At 38.3% G+C, this 25,144-nt stretch overlaps 1 protein-coding gene across 1 annotated transcript; it reads left to right on the top strand.

Annotated features, from left to right (window-relative positions):
* The first annotated feature begins 580 nt into the window (after positions 1-580).
* Positions 581-24,497, top strand: LOC137199533 (disheveled-associated activator of morphogenesis 1-like). The gene is made up of 26 exons (XM_067613875.1): positions 581-1,339; positions 7,843-8,060; positions 8,197-8,286; positions 9,343-9,414; positions 9,738-9,832; positions 9,916-10,135; positions 11,355-11,468; positions 11,830-11,940; positions 12,530-12,633; positions 12,793-12,859; positions 13,113-13,230; positions 13,326-13,464; positions 14,092-14,150; positions 14,599-14,786; positions 15,001-15,267; positions 16,879-16,986; positions 17,296-17,393; positions 17,605-17,689; positions 18,111-18,217; positions 19,217-19,305; positions 19,535-19,703; positions 20,004-20,111; positions 21,080-21,140; positions 21,331-21,465; positions 21,923-22,093; positions 22,323-24,497. Exons 2-26 carry the CDS (start codon positions 7,875-7,877, stop codon positions 22,527-22,529), a joined length of 3,168 nt encoding a protein of 1,055 aa, XP_067469976.1. The 5' UTR covers positions 581-1,339; positions 7,843-7,874; the 3' UTR covers positions 22,530-24,497.
* Positions 24,498-25,144: the final 647 nt, after the last annotated feature.

Genomic DNA, 25,144 nt, shown 5'->3' with positions numbered 1-25,144 from the left:
GTGGGGTGGAAGTATAAAGTAGCATCACATGGAAATACTCAAGTAAAGTACAAGTACCTCAAAATTGTACTTAAGTACAGTACTTGAGTAAATGTACTTAGTTACTTTCCACCACTGAGAAAAGATTAGAATTGTGACAAAATTAACGTGTAAAAAATTATAAAAAATATATTTATTTTGTGAATTTGTACTACAAAATGTAAGAACCAGAGTTAATGATGAGAGCAGAATAGTAGACTAGAACAGAACATGAGATTCATGAGCTAAAAAAGAACAACACAAAACTTACATTTATAAAACTTCTAATTCACTTCCTTCTGTTCCTTACTGACAGTCCACTCAGATACGTTCCAGTCACATAGCCTAAAGTATGTTGATTAGAGCATGATCATGTGAGACCAACTGGTTCTGAAGCAGCAACAAATATTGCTTATCAGACGTGATGGGATGCTGCATAGATATGATCACAGACACTGTCACACACGCCTCTCTCTCCCTCACACACAATGCAGTGGGTGAGGTCTGGGCGTGACTGCCTCCACCAGGAATGCAGTAGTGTGTGTTCTGAACTCTCCGCATACTGTACACACTCACCCAGGCTGATCTGTCACTTTTTCTTTACATTCTACTTGACACATACACAGAGACACACAGCAAGTTTAACTCATGGACACATCAGAGTGGAAAGAGGAAAAGAAGAGACAGAAATACAAGAACAGGAGCTGTGTGGACAGATGAAGTCAGTGATAGATGATTTGTATTTTTCTTGGACACCTGGATGTTTCTGCCAAACTTTGAGGAAACTACTGAATCAAACCAGATCTGGGTGACTTTTCTTTCTCTAAACATTTGTGGATTCCATTTTTTACTCAGTTTCCAACTAAACAAACTCTCTGTGGATTACAACTGTGGATTCTCTCTGAACATTTGAAATGACTTCAGCTCTAATGAAGATGCCACAGGCTGATTTAAGATTCAGAATAACATTTAGTTTTGACACTAAATTTTCAGCCTAAGAGCTCTGTGAAGGTCTGGGTTCTTGGAGTTTGAGTCTGGTTTCAGCATTGTTTTGCGTCCTTTAGTCTCTTGTTTCTTTTCTCTTTCTCTCTCTTTGGATTATATAAAACATGTAGAGACAGAACCAGTGTCTGCACAGTTATTGAGATTGTTTTTTGAAGAACGTCTTCAGTGATAAGCAGCTGTTATAATGTTGGAATGATATACAGTGAGAGCAGAGTGAATGATCTCTGTTATAGATGTTCACCGGACACCTGACTGCTACATACACTGAACATGGCATCTCACTGCATTACATAGAGCTGGAACTGTCATCACAAAGGTAAGAAACCCAAGATGATCCATACACTTTATGTCACTTAATGTGTTTTATCAGGACCTGCAGCCAGGATTTTAGAGATATTGAGGTATTCTGTAAATTGTATCTCACCACATGATGACTAAATGCTGTTTCAAAGCCATCTCCACAGTAGTGCAAGAAGAACTCCCATCCTTTGCTGGAGTAAATGTGCCAGTACAATACTGTAAAAATACTCCATTAAAAGAAAATCCTGCATTCAAATTCCTACTTAAAGTCCCCCTCCACTCAAAAATGTTTTGCCTCTTGTTCCTTTACAAGAATGTTTGAGTTCCATTGCGCAGAATGATATATGTGCAGAGTTTGACACTACAAGGCTGTTCTCACATTCCCTCTTCTGAAAGTGGAAAGTTTCTCTGTGCTCATAGAAAATCTGAGTTTAAGGGGCAGACCTATGAGCATGACTTGTGACATCACAACTAGTTTGGAGCCAATCCTGGTCCAGTATGCCACTTACACAAGTGTTATGTGGAAGCTTGAAGCCTGCAGTGCACATACACTGAGAATGGACTTAAAAGTGAAGAAGTAGACATCTTGTGTCCAGCACTTAAAGCTTTGAAATTAATATATTTGCATATTCATAGAGTCTGGATTTTTTTTAATGAGGGAGAAGAAGTACGTGTAATTTTAAGGATTTTAATGAGGTAATTGGACTTTTTGTGTGTAAAAACCATATTAGACATATTATTATTCCAAGCAGAGTAGCTTTATATATCTTAAAACATGTCTGGAGGGGAATTTTAGCTGCTGGATACAAGATGTCTCCTACTTTACTGAAAAGTCTATTCCAAGTGAATGTGCACTAGAGAGTTACTTGTGTAAATTGTATACTGGCCCTCACTTGCCTCTAATTTAGTCATGATGTCACAAATTATACTCATAGGTACGCCCCTTAAACTCAGCAGATCAATGTGAAAACAGCTTTCTAGTGTCAAACTCTGCACATATATCATTGTGCACAGTGAAACTCAAATATCCAAATGAAGGAACAAGAAGAAAAACATATTTTTGAGTGAAGGGGGATTTTAAGTAAAAGCAAAGTGTCCTCAAGGTATCAAACGTTGTTCTGTAGAAAAATGGGGCTTATGACTGATTATTAGGAAATGATTAGATTATTAAAGAACGAATCCGAACGGAAACGCTGACCCAGCCATTAGCAAAAAGCAGTGATGCAGGTTAGATCACTGATGCACTCCCCTGATGATAATGCTGATGGTGACATACTTGGTTGCTTTATGTTAGAGCATGAACAAGCGATGTTGCAGCGCTGAATCTGAGTGTGAGATCTTTATAAATGCACCGGACAGAGGGACAGACAGCTGCTGAGTGCCGATAACTCTGGAGGAGACAGAAAGAGGGACGAATAACACCTGCGAGTTACACTGGACTCTGCTCTGATTAGGAGTCATTTGCTGGCGGGAGGAAACTTTGAGGGTTAGGGGGTTTATATTGGTTTATATGTAGCTACGTCATCATGCAGAAACCTACGTCAGGTCACATGAGAAAAAGGTTTTAGAAGGGCTTATTAAAATTGGCATTTTGATGCTAAAACATATATACTTTGACCAAAAATTTTAATACATATGGAGCACTAATGTGAAGCTACAGAATATATAAAAACCCAATAAATAAATAAATGAATAAAATAATGTACACGCCATTCCATACTGAACTACGTACATATTGAACTACTTTATAAACAGTTAGCTAGTTAGTCCAATGGTTTCCTACCTAGGGATCGGGCCCCTCCAAAGAGTCGCCAGATAAATCTGGGGACAGAACGATTAATGTGATAGAGAGAAGATAATAAAATAATGTTCTGCTTAATAATATGAATTCATCATGGACTTTAATCTTTGTTTTTTTTAAATATTGGATCATTTGAAATATTGGGCTCTAATTAGACACAGCTCCTTCAGAAGGGCTCAGCCAAAGAGATTAAGAACCTCTTGTTTCATCTTTAACAATGCGTTGAATTCTGTATTTTATAAGTTTATCATACATGTTTTTTTATTGTAAAATCATAGTCTGGAAAGTAACTAAAGCTGTCATTTAAATGTAGTGCAGTAAAATGTTCAATATTTGAAACAGCTGTTAAAGTGAAAAGTAACATATAGGACTAAAAATAAGGAAAAGTATAAAAGGTCCCCTTTAGGTACAGAAATGGGTAAAGAAAAAGTCATATTTACAGATGCTGAATACATAACATATATCAAGCATCCTGTATAATATAAATGTTATTGTAGAATGTAACCTGCCTTCAAGAAAAAATACAACCAAAGTACCCAGAAACAACACAGAGGACATGACCTCACCTACATCCCTGAGATTTATCCATCAGTATTTTTCCTTTACATATAGACTTGTATTCTGTTTTACTTGATTAAGGACGTTTATCTAGTTAATTCGAAAAGTTCAATAAGACTTTCACGAGACGTTTGTGGTATCTGTCAGAATTATTGTAAATGAAAGCTCCCTTGCAAATAGTTAGTGGTAAGTTAAGTAAAACTTAGCAGGGCTGTGACTGACCTTGGATGCTGCTGTTATGTTGGCCTTTGGAACTTGACAGATCTTCTATCTGGGGCAACAGTTTGGAGTTCAAATAAAGAGTACACAGGCTTGCTGTGTGCGGTTGAGTTTGTAGTGTTACTGTTTCGCAACTGCTAGCAGGTCACTCTTAGCTTGTTAAGTCATCTGATCCAACTCAAAGTATTAAATTCATTTTATCATATCTGACTGGAGGTTCACATCATCATTGCCATCAAACTTCCACGTGGCCCTGGAATCTGCAAAGTACATTACATCCTACAATACAAAACTACATTGGACTAAAAATTTGGGGCTAAAAGTTTTCAAAAGGGTGGTGCTAGAGCAAAGGTCATGAGGTCATTAAAATGAAAACTGGTGGCATATGAATCATTTCCTAGATTATGGACTCGATTGAACACATATAGTACCAGTCAAAAGATTGGACTTTCCCATTCACTTGAATGAGAAACTGTGTACTGTAGATACTTAGAGTATTAATTTAGACCACTGAACTTCTCAGATCTGCAGCAAGTTGTGCAGTCAATATCTCAATGTGTCCAAAAGTTTGTACCCAACCTGGACATGTCCCTGACTATCTTATGAAAACCTGAGACCAAAAACGAAACAAGAAGAGACAGAAATGAGACGTCGAACAGATAATAGTGAATAACACACAATTTGATGCTGCACTGCCTTCAATTTGTTCTAAACATATTTGCCTTTGTTAATCCTCTGACTGAAAACATCAGCTCATAACTGGTGTGCTGTATGTAAAAGAACCAGTGGCATCACAGCAACCTAATGTTTCACTTTTGGGAAAGTGGCATTTATTTATGGTATTCAATATGTGTACAAAAACTGAAATTCTGTGGAGGTGGCTAACAATGCAGCTAGCATGGCTGCCTCCTGGCCAAACTGGAGCACTCTTAAAGTAATAAGCACAACCTCTACATGATGATGATACATTCAGATCAGTCATTTGCAGCTGTTTCATTAGCTGAGTAAAGATGATTAAAGATTTAATCTTGCTTTATTTTCATAACATCTGTCATGCACATATATGTCTTTATGCTTGTGTGTGTATACATAGAGTATGTGTCTGTCTTTGTGATGCACTTTGGTGCAAAACTTGTTTGCTTTTTAAAGTGCTATACAAATAAAATAAACTTGAAACTTGAAATAAATTTCATAAAAGCAATTATATTAGCAGATACAATTTACAATTTCATTTAGCAGACACTTTTATCCAAAGCGACTTAAATCTGAGAGCTGATAGAACACAAGCAGGGATACTGACAGATACAGAGGGAGTTTTGCTTTTCTGCTTGATGAGGACATGTGGTTAGCAGCCTCATCAACAACATAGATCCATGTTGGGAAACAACAAGCTCCAGCAAACATTTACTGACTGAACTGTCCTTGAGCCCCAGGACAGCTGACTTCTGTGTGGCTGACACTGACCCTTGACCTCCATGTGGAAGAGCTCAGGCCAGAGAAAACACACTTTCCCTGCAGGGATCAATGAAGTATTGATTAAACCCTGCAAACTCTGAGCTGGCAGGTTCATCTGAGCATCAGGATGAATTATAACCCTCCCATCAATCTATACACAACATGAACACACACAGACTGTGCTGATCATTATTTGAGTCCTGCAGCAACCATTGACATGCTGTTATGTAAAAAACATTTACGTGACTGAGGCAAGGAACCTGAGTGTACAGTGTATTAACAAACATCCACAGACATCCGTCGTAAAAGTACCAGTACTTTTATTTATTTGATTGGTTGTCAGAGAATGGTGATTTCAGTCAGTCAGTGTTTCGATCTGTCCAGCATTTTACTTCTGAAACAATACATTAACTCAACAACTACTGGCCACATTTACAGTAGTCGTTGGCTTTTTCCATTAAATGTTGTGAATGTTCATGATTTTAGCTATAACTTAAATACAAAGTTAAAATTAAATTTTTTAAAAAAAAAAGTCAAATGTTTGTAAGTGTGCAAACAAAAACATCCTCTTTACAGTCAAAGTGTCACTTTGGCTGCAACAAAGGCTGATTGAACTGAAACTGTATTACCACTCTGTTGCTGGTTAGATAATGTATATAGTAGAAACACATAACCTTATTTGTTGTGACTTCTATATTCAGCAGGTATCTTAGGACTGTGGAAGGACCAGAGCATGTAGACATTACTCACAGTTTACACTGAAACTGTTTTTTTTTTCAGGCAACATACCAAAGTGCCATGTCTGTCATAAATCAAACCGTTAAATAAACGATCAAACACATGACTGTTGTGGAAGTGCACTGAACCACACCTCATGACTCAATGGGGTGAACAAGAACACTTCCAGTTGTGGTTTGTTGATCACACCCAAATGAATGTGTGTCTGTCTGTTCTTTTATGTGTGTGTTTGTTCACCTTGATGTGTTGTGTGTGTTGTTGAGAATGTTAGAGACATGTTTATGGGTGTTCAAGCTAATAAATATTAATGCTCATTTTATGTATTCATGTTTAAAGAGATAGTAAGTCTGTATTCAAAAGGTGTGCCTGTGATATTAATGTATGGATATAGGTTCAAACTCCCTGTTCTGAGGTTGGAGATCTGGTTGCTTATCAAGCCTGCATCTTTGAACAGACTACTTAAAAATGGAAAGCCCCAGCTGCACCACCTAAAGGGTTCAGCGTTCATGAAACCCTGCAGTATAAAAATGTAGGAGTGTTGGATGGAACAATGTACCAAGAGTTTAACCTTTCCAGTTATGGGGTGTGAGGGACCATGCTGACTGGTATGAAGAATAACACGTGAATTTTCAAAAAAGAGAGTTTAATTTACCCTAAAAGAAAAATCAGTTTACAAATATTTGTTCTAACAAGTATTTTCAATGGAAAGTAGCTCAAGCTTGTTTGAAAAGTCATTAAATGTCGCTACGTTCCACCATGCTCTAACTTGACATAAATGACTTCAACTAGCTTTACCATTAGCTATTTTGATTTTTCAGGTTGCTATTGTCTCATCAATATGCATCAAAATCTACTGCTAATTTCTAAAACATTTTATTAAAGCTGCCATGAATAGAAAAAGAAATCCATACTGGAATGAAGTCATTCTTGTAAACTTTTGGAACGTCTATGTATTTTGAGAGAAAATTAAATCTAAATAGTCACGTTTTTTAAAAAACATCAAAAAAGCAAATAAATAATGATACAGGGTATGGGCAGGCAAAAAAGGTTTCAGTTACATGATGGTCATATAATGATTTGCAGTAAAGTGAATACACATTCTCTGAATTTCTAATGTGGAGCCACAGGTGGTCAGTCTGTCAGTTAGGCTAACATCATGGTTGACAGGTGACTTGGGGTTTGTGTGTCTGTAGTTTATACCTGAGTACCACTAAGGTTTATTGGTACACCTGGTCAGGGGTAGTTCTACAGTATATGTGTGCACACTCAAGCACAGGAAGAGATTTATTGATGAATCTGATTCTATGTGTAGAAATGAGCACACGCACAAAACTGTGCATGTTAAATGAAGCCCGCAGACTCTATGTTTCTCTGAGCTGGTGAACAGTAAGTTCACATACTGACTTATAGTTAATGTGCTATATTCACTTTTCCTGGTGTGAATTGATATATTTGATGGAATAGCATCATCCTCTGGGTGCCATGAATATCAAACCCATCAACATGACCAATAGCTGTTGACAAAATCTGCTCTGGATTCAGTAAGTAAAACATCCTTATTAGCAGGATGATATACACCTACAGGTTACAGTGTGGTGATACATTGGTGCTCTTCAACTGATGAAACAGACATCAGAAAAACATATGAGGGTTTGTATTTTGTTTGGGATACTTAAAGAAATGTTTGCTGTGTGTTTTTAGTTTAACTGACATCATCTTTTCACTGATATTTTATTTTTCCTTTCCAGTCACTACTTCTGATCAGGCTCTGGCCGTAACCATGGCGTCCCGGGGGAAGCAGCAACAAGGGAGCAGCCTATCATCTCTATTTTCTTGCTGCCTCAAAGGAAGTGACCAACCAGAGATCACCTACTGCCATGATAACATCACCACTATGACTGTACTGGAACCCAACCTGCCTATGCCCCCTCTTCAAGAGCTGGACTCTATGTTCACTGAGCTGGTGGTGAGTACACAACCAGAGAGAAAATGTTTTGTTTTTTCTGAACACTGCTTATTCATATGTGCCTTCAAAGATCCATAATTATTCAACAGCTTGCTTCTTATCTTCTTCCTTCCCCCTTTTTTTCCCTCTTTTCCAGGATGAACTGGACCTTACAGAGGAGCACAGAGTCGCCATGTTTGCTTTGCCAGCAGAGAAAAAATGGCAGATCTACTGTAGTAAGAAAATGGTAAGAAACTCTAACAACTATAGCCAACTTACCTGTATAAGCCGTTCATAGGGCAGCTGCTTTCCTAGAGCAGGAGTTACTGCTTCTACTGATGCTTCAAACACTGTACATTGTAGAAGTGTTGTCCAAACATGGCTAAAGAGGAAAGATAGCTTCACTCATAGAGAGGGGCGAGATGTGATGAATCAACCTACACAGACTTTTACACAGTATCTACTGGAAGGTATTGATGGTGTTGGGCCCAATTGTGTGTATGAACAGTGACAGCAGTGGTTGCATAAAGACTGAAAATAAGATCTTGAGAGAGGAATTCAAACCTGCCCACCTTTTCACGTCCACACAGCTGACAATCATTTGAAGCATATTGAGGCCTTGACATTTGCCATATCTTGTCTTTAATGTGTCTTGCACTACAGTTTTTCTAATAGCCACAAGATGCTGGAACCAAGAAAAACTTTTTTTTATAGTTAATAACAGTTAAGTGTTTTAATGTGTGTTTTGCTGTTAAACTTATTAAAGCTCATGTTCAGGGAGTGTTTTTGCATGACTGAAAGGTGTCTCAGACAGTTTCATCAGTGGTTGCTGCTTGCTAGTCCTTCTTCAACTCAACCAGGGCTTCCTACCTTTCATACAAATTAGGATTTTTTGATAATAACAATTTTGACTAAAAAAGTTCACAAGTCAAAATAAACATCATGGATCTATAAAATGTTTCTTAGCAAAGGGGAATTTTAGTTTCAGATGGACTTTAAATGTAAAAAATCTTCCACATAAAAATGCCACACTTAGACACACCTCATCCATAGTGCACTCACTTTTTATTCAGAGCAGCTGCAGGTTTCTCATTTTCTACTATTCAATCTACCATGAGTTCTCCTAGTGAACCCTTCTAGTGCAGCCAATGGTCTACAGATAAAACATGGGTGGATTTATTGTATGCATGTAAGTATATGCATAGCCCTGACCTGTGTGTGTGTGTGTGTTTGTGTGTGTGTTTGTGTGTGTGTGTGTGTGTGTGTGTGTGTGTGTGTGTGTGTGTGTGTGTGTGTATTTCAGGAAACAGAAGAGAATAAAGGAGCAACCAGCTGGCCAGAGTTTTATATTGACCAGCTCAGGTCCATAGCTGCTGTGAGTAATACTCATAATCTGTTCTCAGTTCATTCACAGACACAGAAAGACATATTTTGTTTTGTTACTTGCATTTGCTTTATAATGGGTGAAAAATACTGATGATTATTAAAGTAAGTAGGAGTACATTTGATGAATGTTGCAGTTTTTCTTAATGTCATGTCCACTGATATCACAGAATGCCTCTATCTTATACTATAAACCACCAACACTTAGTTCTAGTGAAGGACCAAACATTCTCCATTACTGCCTCTGAGTAGGTTTGTATGTCTGGAACAGTGACACATTGAGAGGCATTATTTTGTTCACCCCTTCTCCCACAGAGGAAGACTCTGCTGGCACTGGAGGATGAGGAAGAACAGGGAAGACATAAGATCGTAGAAGGTCTGAAGACAGCCCTGAGGACACAGCCCATGAGGTACAAGTCCAGTTCTAACATGAACATCATTCTGAATATGTAGAATATAACCTTAACCTGTCACTTTGATTGATCTCCCCCAGCTTTGTCACACGTTTCATTGAGTTGGACGGCCTGTCTTGTATCCTGAATTTCCTCAAGTCAATGGACTATGAGACAACAGAGTCTCCGATCCACACTTCACTGATTGGCTGTATCAAAGCTCTGATGAACAACTCACAGGGCAGAGCTCATGTCCTGGGTCACTGTGAGAGCATCAATATCATCGCACAAAGTCTGGCCACTGAAAACATCAAAACCAAGGTAGGTGCAACGCTAACTACATCATAGAATACTTTTAAACTGTCTCTTACTCTTAAATCATGAACGATCTGGTTCATATGTTTGTTTTGTGAATGCTGTTTGTGATTGGGCACCATTCTGGACTCTGTACTTTACTTGAGCATTTCCATGTGATGCTACTTTATACTTCCACTCCACTACATTTCAGAGGGAAATATTGTACTTTCTACTCCACTACATTTATTTGACTTCTCACATGCTTTCATTTCAATAAATGTTCAAATGATCCAATGTTTCAGCAAAAATCAAAGATTAGAGAAAAAGTCCAAAAACTGAAAACAGATTTGTGTATCAGAACTTTGTTTTTTCTTCTTTCCTCTCCCATTAATCATCTCACCACCCCTCAGATTTATCTGCTGACCCTTTGGAGGGGCCCGACCCCTAGGTTGGGAACCACTGGACTAAACTAGCTAACTGTATATAAAGTAATGTAAACTAGCTCCACCTCCAGCAGCTACAACAGTAACATGCTGCTCTAACACTGATGCTTCACTATTAATAATCTAATGATGTCATATATAATAATATATCAGTCAGAGGGACCAAACCACTACTTTTACTGCAATACTTTAACTACATCAAGCTCATAATACTTATGTACTTTTACTGCAATACTTTAACTACATCAAGGTCATAATACTTATGTACTTTTACTGCAATACTTTAACTACATCAAGCTCATAATACTTAAGTACTTTTACTGCAATACTTTAACTACATCAAGCTCATAATACTTATGTACTTTTACTGTAGTAGGATTATCATGCAGGACTTTTACTTGTAATGAGAGTATTTTATATAGTTGTATTTGGTACTTTTAGTCACACACTGAAGTGTCAAAGTAAAACTACTAGTTTGGTTTTGTTGGAATTTAATTCAGTAGCATGGCAGTCTTGTCAGCTACAAAATGTTTATGGAAAGAAAATCTGACATTATACAATAAATGAATGTGGTAACAACAGATGGAACATTATTTCAACCAATCCAAAAAGTGTCAAGCCAAAGAGTTACTTAAAAGTTAGTTTGTCATGGTTTGCATGGTTATGCTGAGTGGTTCTGATCACAGATTTCGTCATTTTCTTTCTTTGAAGTCCAACTTTTAGTTTTCCCACTAATATCACTGTGGAACCAGGAATAATATCTTGTGATTTTTAGTCAACCCTTCCTTCTCTCTCTGTAGGTTGCAGTGTTAGAGATCCTGGGTGCAGTGTGTTTGGTGCCAGGAGGCCATAAGAAAGTTCTGGAAGCCATGCTGCACTACCAGACATTTGCCTCAGAGAGAACACGCTTTCAGGTCTGTTTGTGTTTGTTCATTTGTTTGTGCTTCATATAATTTTCTGTAAAATGGATGATGCATTAAATAGATGATTATTAATCTGATGTCTTAACACAATAACCTAAGCTCTGACTACACTGTCAGACCAGATTTCACTTCTATTCATGTTGAATTGACCAATGGACTGTCTTGAATAATTATATTTAGAGTCCACAGCAACCAAGGAAAAGGAAAGTACACATTGAAACTAGCTGGCCAAACTGAGGACAATGTCAAACAAACTATAGAGAGAAGAACTAAATCTATGTATTCAATATAAGCATGAAATATGAGATGCTTCATGGTGGTTTAAGCTGTGTATGTTCTGTTTTGTGTGCAGACCCTGCTGACAGACTTGGATAGATCCACAGGTCGCTACAGAGATGAAGTTAATCTGAAGACTGCAATCATGTCCTTCATCAATGCTGTGCTCAGCAAAGGAGCAGGAGAGGTGAAGTGAACTTTCACACTTTCTATATATCATCATTTTATCATGTTAAATATCTCCTAGGAGTTATGTAGAATGATAGAATATGATTTGTTTTTGGGTGTACTCACTTCTCTTCCACCGGCCTCCTCAGAGTATAAGGCTGGTGATATTCTGTAGTTTTCTTATTGTCAACAAATACACAAAAAGACTTCACCTCACTTCTCTCTGTGATAAACAAAAGATTCACATATTTTCTTGCTGTACTGTGGTCTGTTAATGTTGTTGATGGTGAAATATTTGGTTCCAGATTAGTGTAGAAGAAAGATGCTACTACCTGATGTTTTCTTTTGCTGCAATTATTTCAGACGTTATTGTTGCTTTATTGAGAGTATCCTGGATTAACATTATGTTGTTGAACACTTAACCAGTCCCCTCAGAACTGTGTTCTAGATCTGGCTGTTTTAACTATTTTAAAGAATATTAAGGTGCATTTTTTCTTTAAGGTGTGTTTATGTCTGTCTAAAGCAAACACTTAACTAAATTCTCTTCATCTTGTTGACATTACCTGTCCCATTGCCATGTCGCCGTGTGTGTGTGTGTGTGTTTTCAGACCAGTCTGGAGTTCCGTATCCATTTGCGCTATGAGTTCCTGATGTTGGGAATTCAGCCGGTCATTGACAAACTACGCTCTCATGATAATTCCACCCTGGACAGGTACATCATCACTAAAAGTGAACAAGGTGCTAGCATGTAGAAACATGTACACTGTGTCATGGACCTAATCAGCTAAGCAACAGGTCAGAAGAGAGTGTTTATGCTTTGACTTTTAAATGGCTCTCTGAGTTTGGTTGTTATGTGGTTGTTTTCTTCCAGACATCTGGACTTTTTTGAGATGCTGAGGAATGAAGATGAACTTCTGCTGTCCAAACGCTTTGATGCAGTAAGTCATTTATTCAAACCTTTATGCCGTTGATTTTTGGAAATCTAAATGTGTTGATCAAGTTGCTAATGCAGTGCTAACACATGCTGCAGAATCAGGCATTTGAATGCAAAGATGGCAAGATGAACAATGTGTTCTATTATAAAAAATACATATTATGCATTGCATTTCTATTTGATGTCAAATAAAATGTGAAAATGCAAATCAGATGACATAAGTCTGATGATTAATGTCTTTTGGTGCATTGCATCAGGTTCATATAGAAACTAAAAGTGCGAGCCAGATGTTTGAGCTGATCAAGAAGAATCTGAATCACACTGAAGCTTACCCTCACCTCCTGTCTGCACTGCAGCACTGTCTCATGATGCCATGTAAGACTGTCATAATATACTGTATGCAGATTTATATGACTGATCCATGCCTGTAGCAGCTTTTCCTCCCTGCTGACCACTCTCTGTGTCTCTAGATAAGCAGAACAGTAACACCCTTCAGTACTGGGTGTTGCTGGACCGAATAGTTCAGCAGCTGGTTCTGCAGACAGACAAAGGTGAAAACCCTGACGTTGCTCCACTGGAGGACTTCAACGTTAAGAACATTGTTCGCATGTAAGTTTCCAGGGTCATAATGAACCAGAGAAATATTGTGCCATATTTCAGTAATATTTCAATAAGAAATCATCAACTTAGAGCTATCTAATGGAATTACCTCTTACTGTTTATACACAGTAGGTAAAGTCAAATACCTACATGACGTAATCATTTTGCTGACAAAAACTCTTTGTTTTGTAATTTTGACATGTTACCTAAGAAGAGCATGTAACATGTTTATGAGTATAACATAGAGACACTTGTTCAGAGAAGGCTACTGCATTAGATTTTAGATTTAGATTATTCGCCCTTGACACCAGTGATAGATAGTTCAGTTATACTGCAGTTGTTTATGGTATAATTTGGTTTATGACTAGCAAAGATGCATCTATGTTGTTTCAAATCTTTAGCCTACATACTATGATACTTTTATTTTTTCAACAACAACTGAAAATAATTATTGAAATAACAGTTCTGTACTGTAAATGATGAAGAGGTTTTTTTTAAAAGGGGAGGCAAGATGACCCTGGAAAACTCCAGTCTCCAAAAAAAAAAAAACAACTATGGTGTGTGCATATGTGTAGTAGATGCAAACCATGTGTAAAATACCTTATTAGTCATGTTTGTATGGGTTTGTGTCTACAGGCTGGTTAAGGAGAATGAGGTCAAACAATGGAAAGAACAAGCAGATAAAATGAGAAAAGGTAAACACACACAGACACACACATTTATACGCTATATACATACTGAAGGGATTTGAACTTTGCATCCTGTTAGACCAGAATTGGAAAAAAAGTGGAGCATACATACAAACTTTGGCTCTACTGGTTTAATCTTTTTTGTTTTAAATAATAAAAAAAAATATATTTTACAGATTAGCTGATTTGATCAGCTGGGCATAAGTGTTCCATGTAATTCACAAGCTATACTAGACATGCAAGCAGGTATATCAGAAATCATGATAAATAAGTGCAGATACAGAAACTTACAAGCTTGTTTGTTCTTGGCTCTGCCTCTCCGCTCCTCTTGTCTCACAGCAGCTCTTCCTCCAATAATTATACTTTGAATAACTTAACTGCAGTTTGTGGAATGAACACTATCCTATATGGTAAGTCTCTAATTTCTATCCATCTCACCTTCTCTTTTCCCCAGAGCATCAGAACTTACAGCAGCGTTTTGAAAAGAAAGAGAGGGAGTGTGAGGCCAAGAATAAGGAGAAAGAAGACATGATGGCCATGCTGAACAAGATGAAAGACAAACTGGAGCGAGAAAGCAATGACCACAAGCAAGCTAAACTACAAGTAGCAGAGCTGTCTGCTCGGCTGCAGCAACTAAACTCTGTATGTTCACCAACACAAGATACATTTATCTGTGTTTTGTATTTTTGTGTGATAGTGTGATAAAATATATGATCCCCAAGCTGAATGTTTGTTTGTTTTTTCATTTTCTGCCATTAGTTTTTGTTTTTTTTTATCCCAGCATCACAATGATCATTCATCTGTCTGTTCATGATGATTCAATCTTAAGTTATCTTCTTCTCTGTTGTCTTGTTAGACCACCAGTGTTCCAGGTGGACCTCCTGTGACTTCCGGTGGTGTAGAACCTCTTGTTCCTATCCTGTCTGTAACTCCTCCTCCTCCTCCTCCTCCTCCACCACCACCTCCTCCTCCTCCTCCAGGAGGCCCACCAGTTTTTGGCATGGCTCCATTTGCTCCACCTCCTCCTCCAGGAGCTCCATTAGGAACTGCCCCCCAGAAGAAGAAGAATATTCCTCAGCCATCAAACCCACTGAAGTCATTCAACTGGAGCAAACTGCCTGAGGTACTTACTATTATCAGGCCTGCTATTACTATTACTATTATTATTATCATTATTATTATTACTATCACTACTACTGCTACTACAACGCCTACCATCGCTGTCAGTACTGCTGTTATTATACAATTACATACACATATTACATACACCACTACAGTGCTGCTACTAATATTACAGCTGTTAGTGTTACTACTACACTAATCCTCATGTATTTAAACCAGAAGTTCATCCATCCATTTTCTTTACCGCCTTTGCTCTAGTGGGTCGTGGGGGAGTGGGATCTGATCCCAGCTGACCCTGGGTGAGAGGCAGGGTACACCTGGACATTTACCAGTCAACCACAGGGCTAACATATAGCAGTAGAGACAAACAACCATTCACACCTACAGGCAATTTAGAGTCACCAATTAACCTAACCTGCACATTTTTGGTCTTTGGGAGGAAGCCAGAGCACCTGGACGAAACCCACGCAAAAAAAACAGAAGTGCTTTTAGCTAAATGTTAATATCATCATGCTAACATGCTCATAATGACAGTGCTAACATGCTGAGCAGATTTAGCTGATATAATGACACTGTATGTATCTTATTTTGGTGTGTTGCATGCTAACATTTGCTAACTAACACTAAGCACACACATTAGTTTTGCATGTATTTGGTCATAAACTGAAGTATTGGACAGAATAAAAACTTTCACCTGATGATGACACTGAATGAAAAGTCAGGATCACCAAAGTTATTGCAATTCATCCTGAAGGGAGCATGAATGTCTGCACCAGATTTAGCAATGCATTAGTTTTGGAGATATTTCACTAAAAACCTGATGTTAACCTGCTAGTGGCTCCACAGGAAAAGTCAAGATCACCAAAGTCAACATGATTCATTCTCTGGGAACCATGAATATCTGTAGAAAATGTTATGGCAATCCATCCAACAGTTGAGATATTTTAGTGTGTCAGTCAGACCAAAGTGGTGGACTGACTGACTGACTGACTGACTGACTGACGACAGGCCAACAGGCCAACATTGCCATAGAGCCACACCACTAGCATGGCTAAAAGAAGTTCCAAAATGAAAGCTAAACCGATGTCCCAGGTGTCCCCTCGCTGTCACCTGAATGCCTTTCCTCAACGTTCCAGTGACATGACAATATGTTATCATCAACAGGCCTTTTTAACTAGTCTATGAACATTTATGTATACAGTACATATTTAGTATAGATGAGCATGTCCTAAAATGGTTGAACCAACATCTTGGTCTGATTCTGATGTCTTCATGACATTTTAACATTGACATTTTAAGCGCCACATTCAATATAATCCTGAAAATGAAAAAATGATATATATACATCCATGTGAGGCAAACATATTTTATTAAATAAATCATATAAAGATGATCAACACAGAAGCAATATACTGCTGCTTTCTGGATCATAATTGATGATGATAACTTAACTCATGAACACCAAACAGCAGCTCACAGGCTTCCTTGGGAACTCCTTTAGGAAAATAGTGACTTACTGAGCTTTGCAGTGATTTAAGAGCTATGTGGATATGGTTGAAAGCGGCAGAGAGAAGTTTTCTTTTTTGTCAGACTGCATTATTGTTTGTTTTAGAACAAGTTAGAAGGAACCATATGGACAGAGATTGATGATCTCAAGGTTTTCCAAGTTCTGGATCTTGACGACTTCCAGAGGACCTTCTCAGCTTACCAGAAGCCACAAGTAATGTATTACACACTGACACTAAACATATAAGACCCCTGGCTTCCCATGCCTTCAGCAATAATGGAATTTTCTCTTTTGCCTCCTTTCATTTTCTCTGTTTCACTGACATATCCATTTATCCATTCATAGATTTCTTTTCACTGCGTCACGGCCATTGAGTCACAGCCATGAATAAATTATTTTCTTTTCTTTAGAGATTGTGTTTATTGTCTCATGACGTGCACTGTTACCTTGAGATCATGACACAATGCCAAATTCCCAATCTTGTATTGTGTTGTATTATAACACGTTTCTCTGTATTAACAGAAAGAGGCTGAGGATGACCATACTTCTGCTAAGAAAGTCAAGGAGCTGTCAGTTATTGATGGTCGCCGAGCACAGAATTGTAACATTCTGCTTTCACGGTCAGTGTGTGTATGTGTGTGAGGATTGAATGAATGAATGAAAAAAACACTGCTGAACGATGGAAGTCAGACATAAACTGTGTTTGTTGCTGTTAGCAGCCTGGACACATTGTTCATCTCTACAGGCAGGCTGGTAAAGTCGTTTACACACACTAGTGCCCAGAAAATCTGGTATTTCAGGTTTAAGTAACGTTACATGTTTGTATCACAGACTGAAGTTGACCAATGAGGAGATCCGTCATGCCATCCTGACCATGGATGAACAGGAAGACTTACCCAAAGACATGCTGGAGCAGGTACCTAAACATACACATCATCAGAACATGTTTCAAATGAAGACTTTACAGTGTAGAATCATGTGTGTTTATAACCAAACCAAAGATGTATGGAGAGTGAATATGGAACTTGCATTCATTAGATGGTCAAAAACAGAACTCCACATGAATGCTAATGTTGCTCTGTGTCTGCTGCATTTGCCATAACAACTTTACAAGGTGATAATATGTGTTTGCCAGCCGCATGAAATGTCATCAACACGCCCATATATTCACACATGGGCTCAATTAGACATTACACAGACTTTGTACTAGGGAGCGGTCAAGGAAACATGAGTCAGTTGGAGATTTTGATTATCTAGGCTCATACATGTAACAGTAAAAAAAACAATCAAATGAAATGCACTAATGACTGTTTGTGTTTATGTGTCTGTGTGTGAAGCTTCTGAAGTTTGTTCCTGAGAAAAGTGACATTGAGCTGTTAGAGGAACACAAGCATGAACTGGAGCGTATGGCCAAAGCAGACCGCTTCCTGTATGAGATGAGCAGGTACACACCAGAACACACACACACACACACACACAGCAGCCTTCTCAACACACAGCCTGGATTTCTATTGTCTTTCAGCATAGCGGTTGATTGCAGCAAGAACATACAGGAGGCATTATACACTTTGAAGAGTAATTACACAATAGAACTTACATATATAGAGGAAAAGCATTGTTACTAGGTTGAAATTCAGTTGAACTTCTGATCACACCCATGATCACAGCTGGGTGTGGTTGTATATGTCACCACAGTCTGCTGCTGCACATAATGGTGCAGTTATTCTTTAAGATAAAAGCGCTGCAGAATAGTTGTAGGCAAAGGTCAGGTTCTCATGGTATTTCATCATACATGTTGCTTTTACACAGCACTTACAATACTTTAACATTTTACAATAACCTTGACAAAAGATTTATTTAGACTCAAAGAAGTTTGATTCACAGTTGCTTAGTCACTTAAAACAGGGTTTTACTTCAAGTGATATATAAAATCTCTAAAAGGACGGGTTCACAATTAATAAAGTCTGTCTTAAAACAACAGTCAGGAGCCCAAATGAATATTGAAACATGTTTTTCTTTACTTGATTTGACTTTTTCCAAATGAGTCAAATCAAGTAGATATCTTTCAGTATTACAGTCTTTTTGTTACTATACTATAGGAAACACAAAGAGGGAATTTGATGCTAAAAAGACTGTAAATGTGTCAGATATCCACTTGATATGACTAACTCAGACTGATGAAGACTCATATAAGCTTCACATCAACTTGTAAATGACTGTGTGGACACACTGTGGATTTTGGCCTCCATCACTTCCATTGAAAGCACATTTTAAGGATCTTTTAATATCCAGTATGTACAGGAGGAATGATTACTTTCACTGTTCATATGGACACCAGACTGTTGTTTTAAGACACACCTGAATAATTGTGAACCCGTCCTTTGAGCGATGTTCCACGTTTGAATTCACTTACAGTTTCACTGTTTATTTTCCTCTTCTCCAGAATCAACCACTATCAACAGAGACTCTTATCTCTGTACTTCAAAAAGAAGTTTGCTGAAAGAGTGGCTGAGGTCAAACCTAAAATCAAAGGTACTGTTTTCCACCCCAAAGGGTCATCTGTTTACTCAGTGAATGGATGCAAGTAAATGTTTGAGAACATAGCATGTTATGCATTTCTCTCAAGGTTTCTATTACTTCTGTTTTAGAAGGTATTAGACATTACAACACTGCAAGATGCAAGATATCATTTGTATTTGAGAAGAATGTTGCATATGAAGACATCTTGTGTGATACTGCCTCCTTGTGCCTGTGGTTGCAGCTCTGTGTCTTGCATCCATGGAGGTGGTGCAGAGCAGGACCCTGCGTCAGCTCCTAGAGGTGGTTCTGGCCTTTGGGAACTACATGAACAAAGGACAGCGAGGAAATGCCTATGGGTTTAAAGTCTCAAGTCTCAACAAGATAGCTGACACCAAGTCAAGCATTGACAAGTACAGTTCACAGCATGCTTTCATATATTATAGGCCTTTTTCATGGAAGACATGTTGATACAAGACAGTATGAAAAGCACAGGTGTAAATTAAGGTGTGATTAGCTCTTTCAGTTTCAGGATCCTGATATTCCACATGCTGACTCACTGTCATGCTTTACAGGGACACTACATCTTTGTTTTTTCCAACTATAACAAGTCAAAATGTGTGCTGTGAGGCCTATTTTCTAGTTTGACCATTTCTTTGAGAAGTATGACGATTGATAAATGACTGATAAGTGTGTGTGGTGTGTGTCTGTAGAAACATCACTCTACTCCACTACATGATCCACGTATTGGAGAAGAAGTTTCCTAAGGTGGCAGCCTTCAGTGAAGAGTTACAGAATGTGCCAGAAGCTTCAAGAGTCAAGTAAGAACTAACAGACACAAATAGACACACACACACTCACACACACACACACATATAGTATTATGCCAGTGACTGCAAAAACAGAATCCGGTTACGCAATCAAACATATTTATAAAACTAGAGGTAGGATATGTAACTGTCTCACTCTCTAATCAAGTATGTAAAGCAGAAGTGGGAGATGTAGGAGATGCTAAAATAATAAAATATTGCCCTCCAATGTAGACCCTAAATGATTCACGGGAGTATTGTCTTTTTATCTTAAAAAGATAGCGCAGTGTTTCGGAAAATATGCTTAATTGCTAGCTTCCAGAGAGTGAGATGAAAGGATTGATATCCATCTCATGTCTGTGTGTTAAATGTGGATGTGGTTAGCCTAGCTAAGCCAAACAGTGTTTCTATGCTGAGCTGCAGTGGAGGGACAGTAACACAAAGAGGGAATTTCTGCTCATACATATTAGCTTCAGATAAACTTTAGAATATATTTTTGCACAGATTGAGGACTCTGGATGTTGTTCCCCATCACTTACAGTGATGTGTGTGGTATGAAACGGTCTTTTAATAGCCAGTATGAACAGAAGGAATGGTTACAGCAAGAAAACCCTTTTTTAACGTACATTTAGTTACCTGACTATTGTTTTAAGACAGACTTGAAAATTCTAGAACGTGTCTTTTAACATGCTGGAACTATTTCCAGCGTGCACTTAATTGCTTTGCTGTGTGTCCGGCCATGGTGGTACAGGCACCATGGTAGCAAACTTGACAACCTCACTGTGACCACAAAACTCCTCAGAGTCACTGCACCCAACTGCTGATAAACAAGAAATAGTTCAAGTTCCAGCTCCACCTAAAACCACAGAGACACATATCAGAGAAAAAACTGATGTTCCTTTTACTTTCATGTTACTGTCTATTCCTTTCATCATTACCTCTCCCCCCATCTCTCTCTCTCGCTTTCATCGTCTCTCTAGTATGACAGAGTTGGAGAAGGACATTGGCAATCTGAGAAGTGGTCTAAAGAGTGTTGAAGCGGTGAGAGAACATAGAATTAAGTATTGAAAATCTTTTCAGTATTGTCTGAGAACGTTTAATCAACCAAGGACCTGTAAACCCATAAAAATAATCAAAATGCATGTGTGGAAAATTTCAAAGTCAGTGTATTTGTACATCAATCTAACTAATCAATGTCAATATGTCTGCCTGTGTGTTTGTTCATCTCCAGGAGCTGCAGTACCAGCAGGCTGAGTCCTCTCATGGTCCTGCTGATAAATTTGTTCCAGTGGTCAGTCAGTTCATCACTGTGGCCTCCTTCAGCTTCTCTGAGGTAGAGGAGTCACTCAGTGAAGCCAAAGAACTGGTGAGTGGGCAACTGGCAATTGTGACTTAGTTTTACTTTGCCTTCAAAAAATGTCAAACATCATCATTACAATAAGTTTCAAGGTGTAAAATCACTCAGTAACTAAAAACCCAGTGGTAGACCTATGGGAGATTTAGAGTGATGTGTTAGATAGTGGTCTCCACCACCATCATCAGGCTAGCTGTTCCCCCTGCTTACAGTCTCCATGCTAAGTGTTTGTAAGGGCTCATTTCTAGTTACAACACTACTTTAAGCACATTATGACTAGATTATTAAAGTGCATGTGATAGCCATAGATTCAATTTCTATACAAGTCAGTTCCAGCACACATCCTCAGTAACTACAAGTCTTCACGGTGATTAATTACACCCCTGTATTTGACTTGTGTGTGTTGTCTCTTTTTCTCTATGTCCTTCACTCTCTGTTCCACTGTCACTCTTCATATCTCTTGCTGAAGTATGGAAAGGTGCTGAGACACTTTGGGGAAGACTCGTCCAAGCTGCAGCCTGATGAGTTCTTTGGGATCTTCGACACTTTCCTCACTGCCTTCTCAGAGGCCCAACAGGACAACGAGAACATGGCCAGACGCAAGGAGGAAGAGGAGAAACGGGCACTCATGGAGGCACAGGTTAGAAGACATTATTAGCTCACGCAGGCACAGAGATGTACTGTAGGCAGATCACTTAAAAGGATGTCAACACTCACTGTGGAGAGCTAATGTCTGACATTGCCTACCCACTTTCCCAGTTTTGCATAAATTGATACCAAGTCTGATGGTCATCTCACAAGTGGACAAATGAGTAAAAATATTAAATGAATCATAACATCCATCCTCTCCTTCTCTTTTTCCTCTCAAGTTGAAGAAAGACAGGGAGCAGAAGGCAAGGAAAGCCAAAGCAAATGAAGATGGCGAGGAGGGCGGTGAGTTTGATGACTTGGTATCTGCTCTGCGCTCTGGAGAGGTGTTCGATAAGGATCTGTCCAAAATGAATCGCAGAAAACAGCGGAGACACAACTTGTTCGACAGCAGCCGGGAGAGACCAGCAACAAAACTAAACCAGTGACACTATGTGGACAACAGCATCTCACTGGGACTGTTACAGCCCTGCTGAAACACATGACGCTCTCTGTGGCACAGTGACAATGGTGGGGAAGGTTGTTGGATACACAGAAGACCAGAAACTCACAAGCATGAACTCGATAAGATCTGGCCTACAGGTCCAAACAGAAAATACTTTTTTAAAAGTCTTTATGTTCAGGATTTTAAAAATGTGGACTTTGGTGCCCCCTGTGGTAGTCTCAAAAAAGACTATGTGCACGCTAAACCCACTAACAACAAGACTGAGTCATTTTTCTTCAAACAAAAAGCATGTGCCATCAAAATCATTTGAAAGATGTCATCACAAAGACATTCAGCACATATAGGTTATGCAGATGGTGCATATTGGTGGTGTGGAAAGTAATGTTCCTGCATGAATTCAAGTTGCACTAGTTTTTGTGTATGTGTGGCTGTAAGTGAAACATGCTCTAACCGAAGATGTAGAGATATTTCCTTCTCATTGTCAAGTGGAGGTTTAGCATGGGAAATGGCTTATTTGACTTAAAGCATGTACTACTTTTTCATGTGTTATTTTAGGTTACTTATTTAAAGGTTCTATATGTAGGAATTATGCAGTAATTGACATGTATTAATTGTTTTTTATTGCCAATGAGTTAAAGGGTTGTAACAGAACTTCAAAAATGAGATTCTGGGTTGTCTGTAACAGCCTGTGGACTGATTTCTATGTGAAGGATCTGGGCTGGATTTTCCGCGAAAATCCCTGCTGACTGCCTTTCCTCTGTCCATGGTGTGGATTGACTCTCACTGGCCACAGCACAGCAGGAGCCGCTGTGTGTGTGTTTGTGTGCAACCAAGTGCACGTGGGAGGGCTGACTGAGTGGGAGTGAGAGAGAGAGTCCAGAAACATGGTGCAAAACAGAACGTTACGGATATTTTATGTTATTATGAGTGTAAGCAAGGAAGGAAAAGAATGTTTTGTACACAGATGTAAAATAGCTCAGTAGACACAGATTGTATTGAACAGATTGGATGAAATTTGTTCTATTTCCAATATGTTTGGAATGTTGCAAAGTTTCTTTACAAACTATTTAACCATCTAAAATAATAGTTTTACATTTTGGGAAATTAACTTGTTCTCTTTCTTTCTGAGAGTGAGATGTTCAGATAGATATGTGTTAAGTACAGAGTCAGGGTGTGGTTAGCCTAGCTTAGCATAAAGACTGGAAACGGGGAGAAACAGCTAGCCTCTGTCAAACGTAATAAACCACCCCCAAACCTGACTAATTAACACACTGTATCTTGTTTGTTCAACACAACCTGGGGAACAACAGTTGCAGTCACAGTGAGGGTGAAGGTTTGGTACCATCTTCTCCGTAAAGAGACAAAAACCAAAAGCTGTGCTCTAGAGTTGTTGTTAGGTGTATTTTAAACTTTGGATGGAGCCAGGCTAAGTTTTTCCATTCTTAATGCTAAGATAGGCTAACCATGTTGTGATTCTAGTGTGCCTAGCCTAGCTCCGTACTTAAACAACAGACTTGAGATTTATGTCAATCTGCTCATCCCACTCTCAGAGAAAAAGAGAACAAGCATATTTCCCAAAATGTTGAACTTTTCTTTTAATTAAACTTCATTTATTCTATCTGTCATGGTTCTATCCCAGTCTGGCTCTATGTCCCTCAACCAGCCCACCAGATGCCCTCATACTTTTTCCTCGTTTGTTGAACTGGACTTAATGGGAGAAGGCCATGTAGCAGCCAATAATGTAATAACTGCAAATAACATAGTAATATTTCCATTGTAATGTGATAAAAGTTAATAATGCAATAACTTACCTATAATGTGATAAAATATCTATGGTAATCATAACAATAACAATAACATGAAATCTGTACCTCTTTGAGGTCCTTTAATACAAAGACCACCATTTTTTCTCTTGAAAAATATCATCTTTAATTAAACATATTTAAATCACTTTTTCAGGTAAACTGCACTTTCTCTCTTTATATTTATATGTAACAAACCTGACTCTGACAAGTTACATGAAAATGTATTACCATCAGAATGCTTGCCCTATTTACATCGCTGACTATTTGAATACAGTCATGGCAAGCTCGACAAAGAGTCTAAAACTGAAGCAAATGACACCTATGGTTCATTCTTTAAGACCTGTATTTTTTGGCAGTCCCCATAACTGACCACAAGATGTCCGTTGATTAACAAGTTACCCAGTCACGTAACTCTGACATTAGGCTTTTGTCTTTGTCTGCAAACTTCTGTCTTCCTTATCACACATATTGAAAGGAAATTAGTGATTCAATTTAATTTTATAACTACATTCTAATTAATTAAAATGATCAAATGTGCATTAATCTCACCCAAATAAACTGTACTTACTATCCATTAGCTAAGTAACAGTTTATCCAAATACTATCTATACTATTATATTTTAACCATTTGTTTCTTTCTGCGTCTCTGCTGACTTGCACACCATTTTTCACATATTCTTAGTTGCAACTGGGGTGTTCTGGTTCTCAGAATAAAGACATACAGTATTGTTTAATGACAAATATTTTTTATTAGATCAAATTATTTGAGCTAGCCTACTCTGCAATCTTTCCA

The sequence above is a fragment of the Thunnus thynnus genome, chromosome 16 (genome assembly GCF_963924715.1).
Source record: "Thunnus thynnus chromosome 16, fThuThy2.1, whole genome shotgun sequence".
NCBI classification, from domain to species: domain Eukaryota; kingdom Metazoa; phylum Chordata; class Actinopteri; order Scombriformes; family Scombridae; genus Thunnus; species Thunnus thynnus.
Note: the sequence above shows the minus strand (reverse complement) of the source record. Positions and strands in the feature narration are given on the sequence as shown.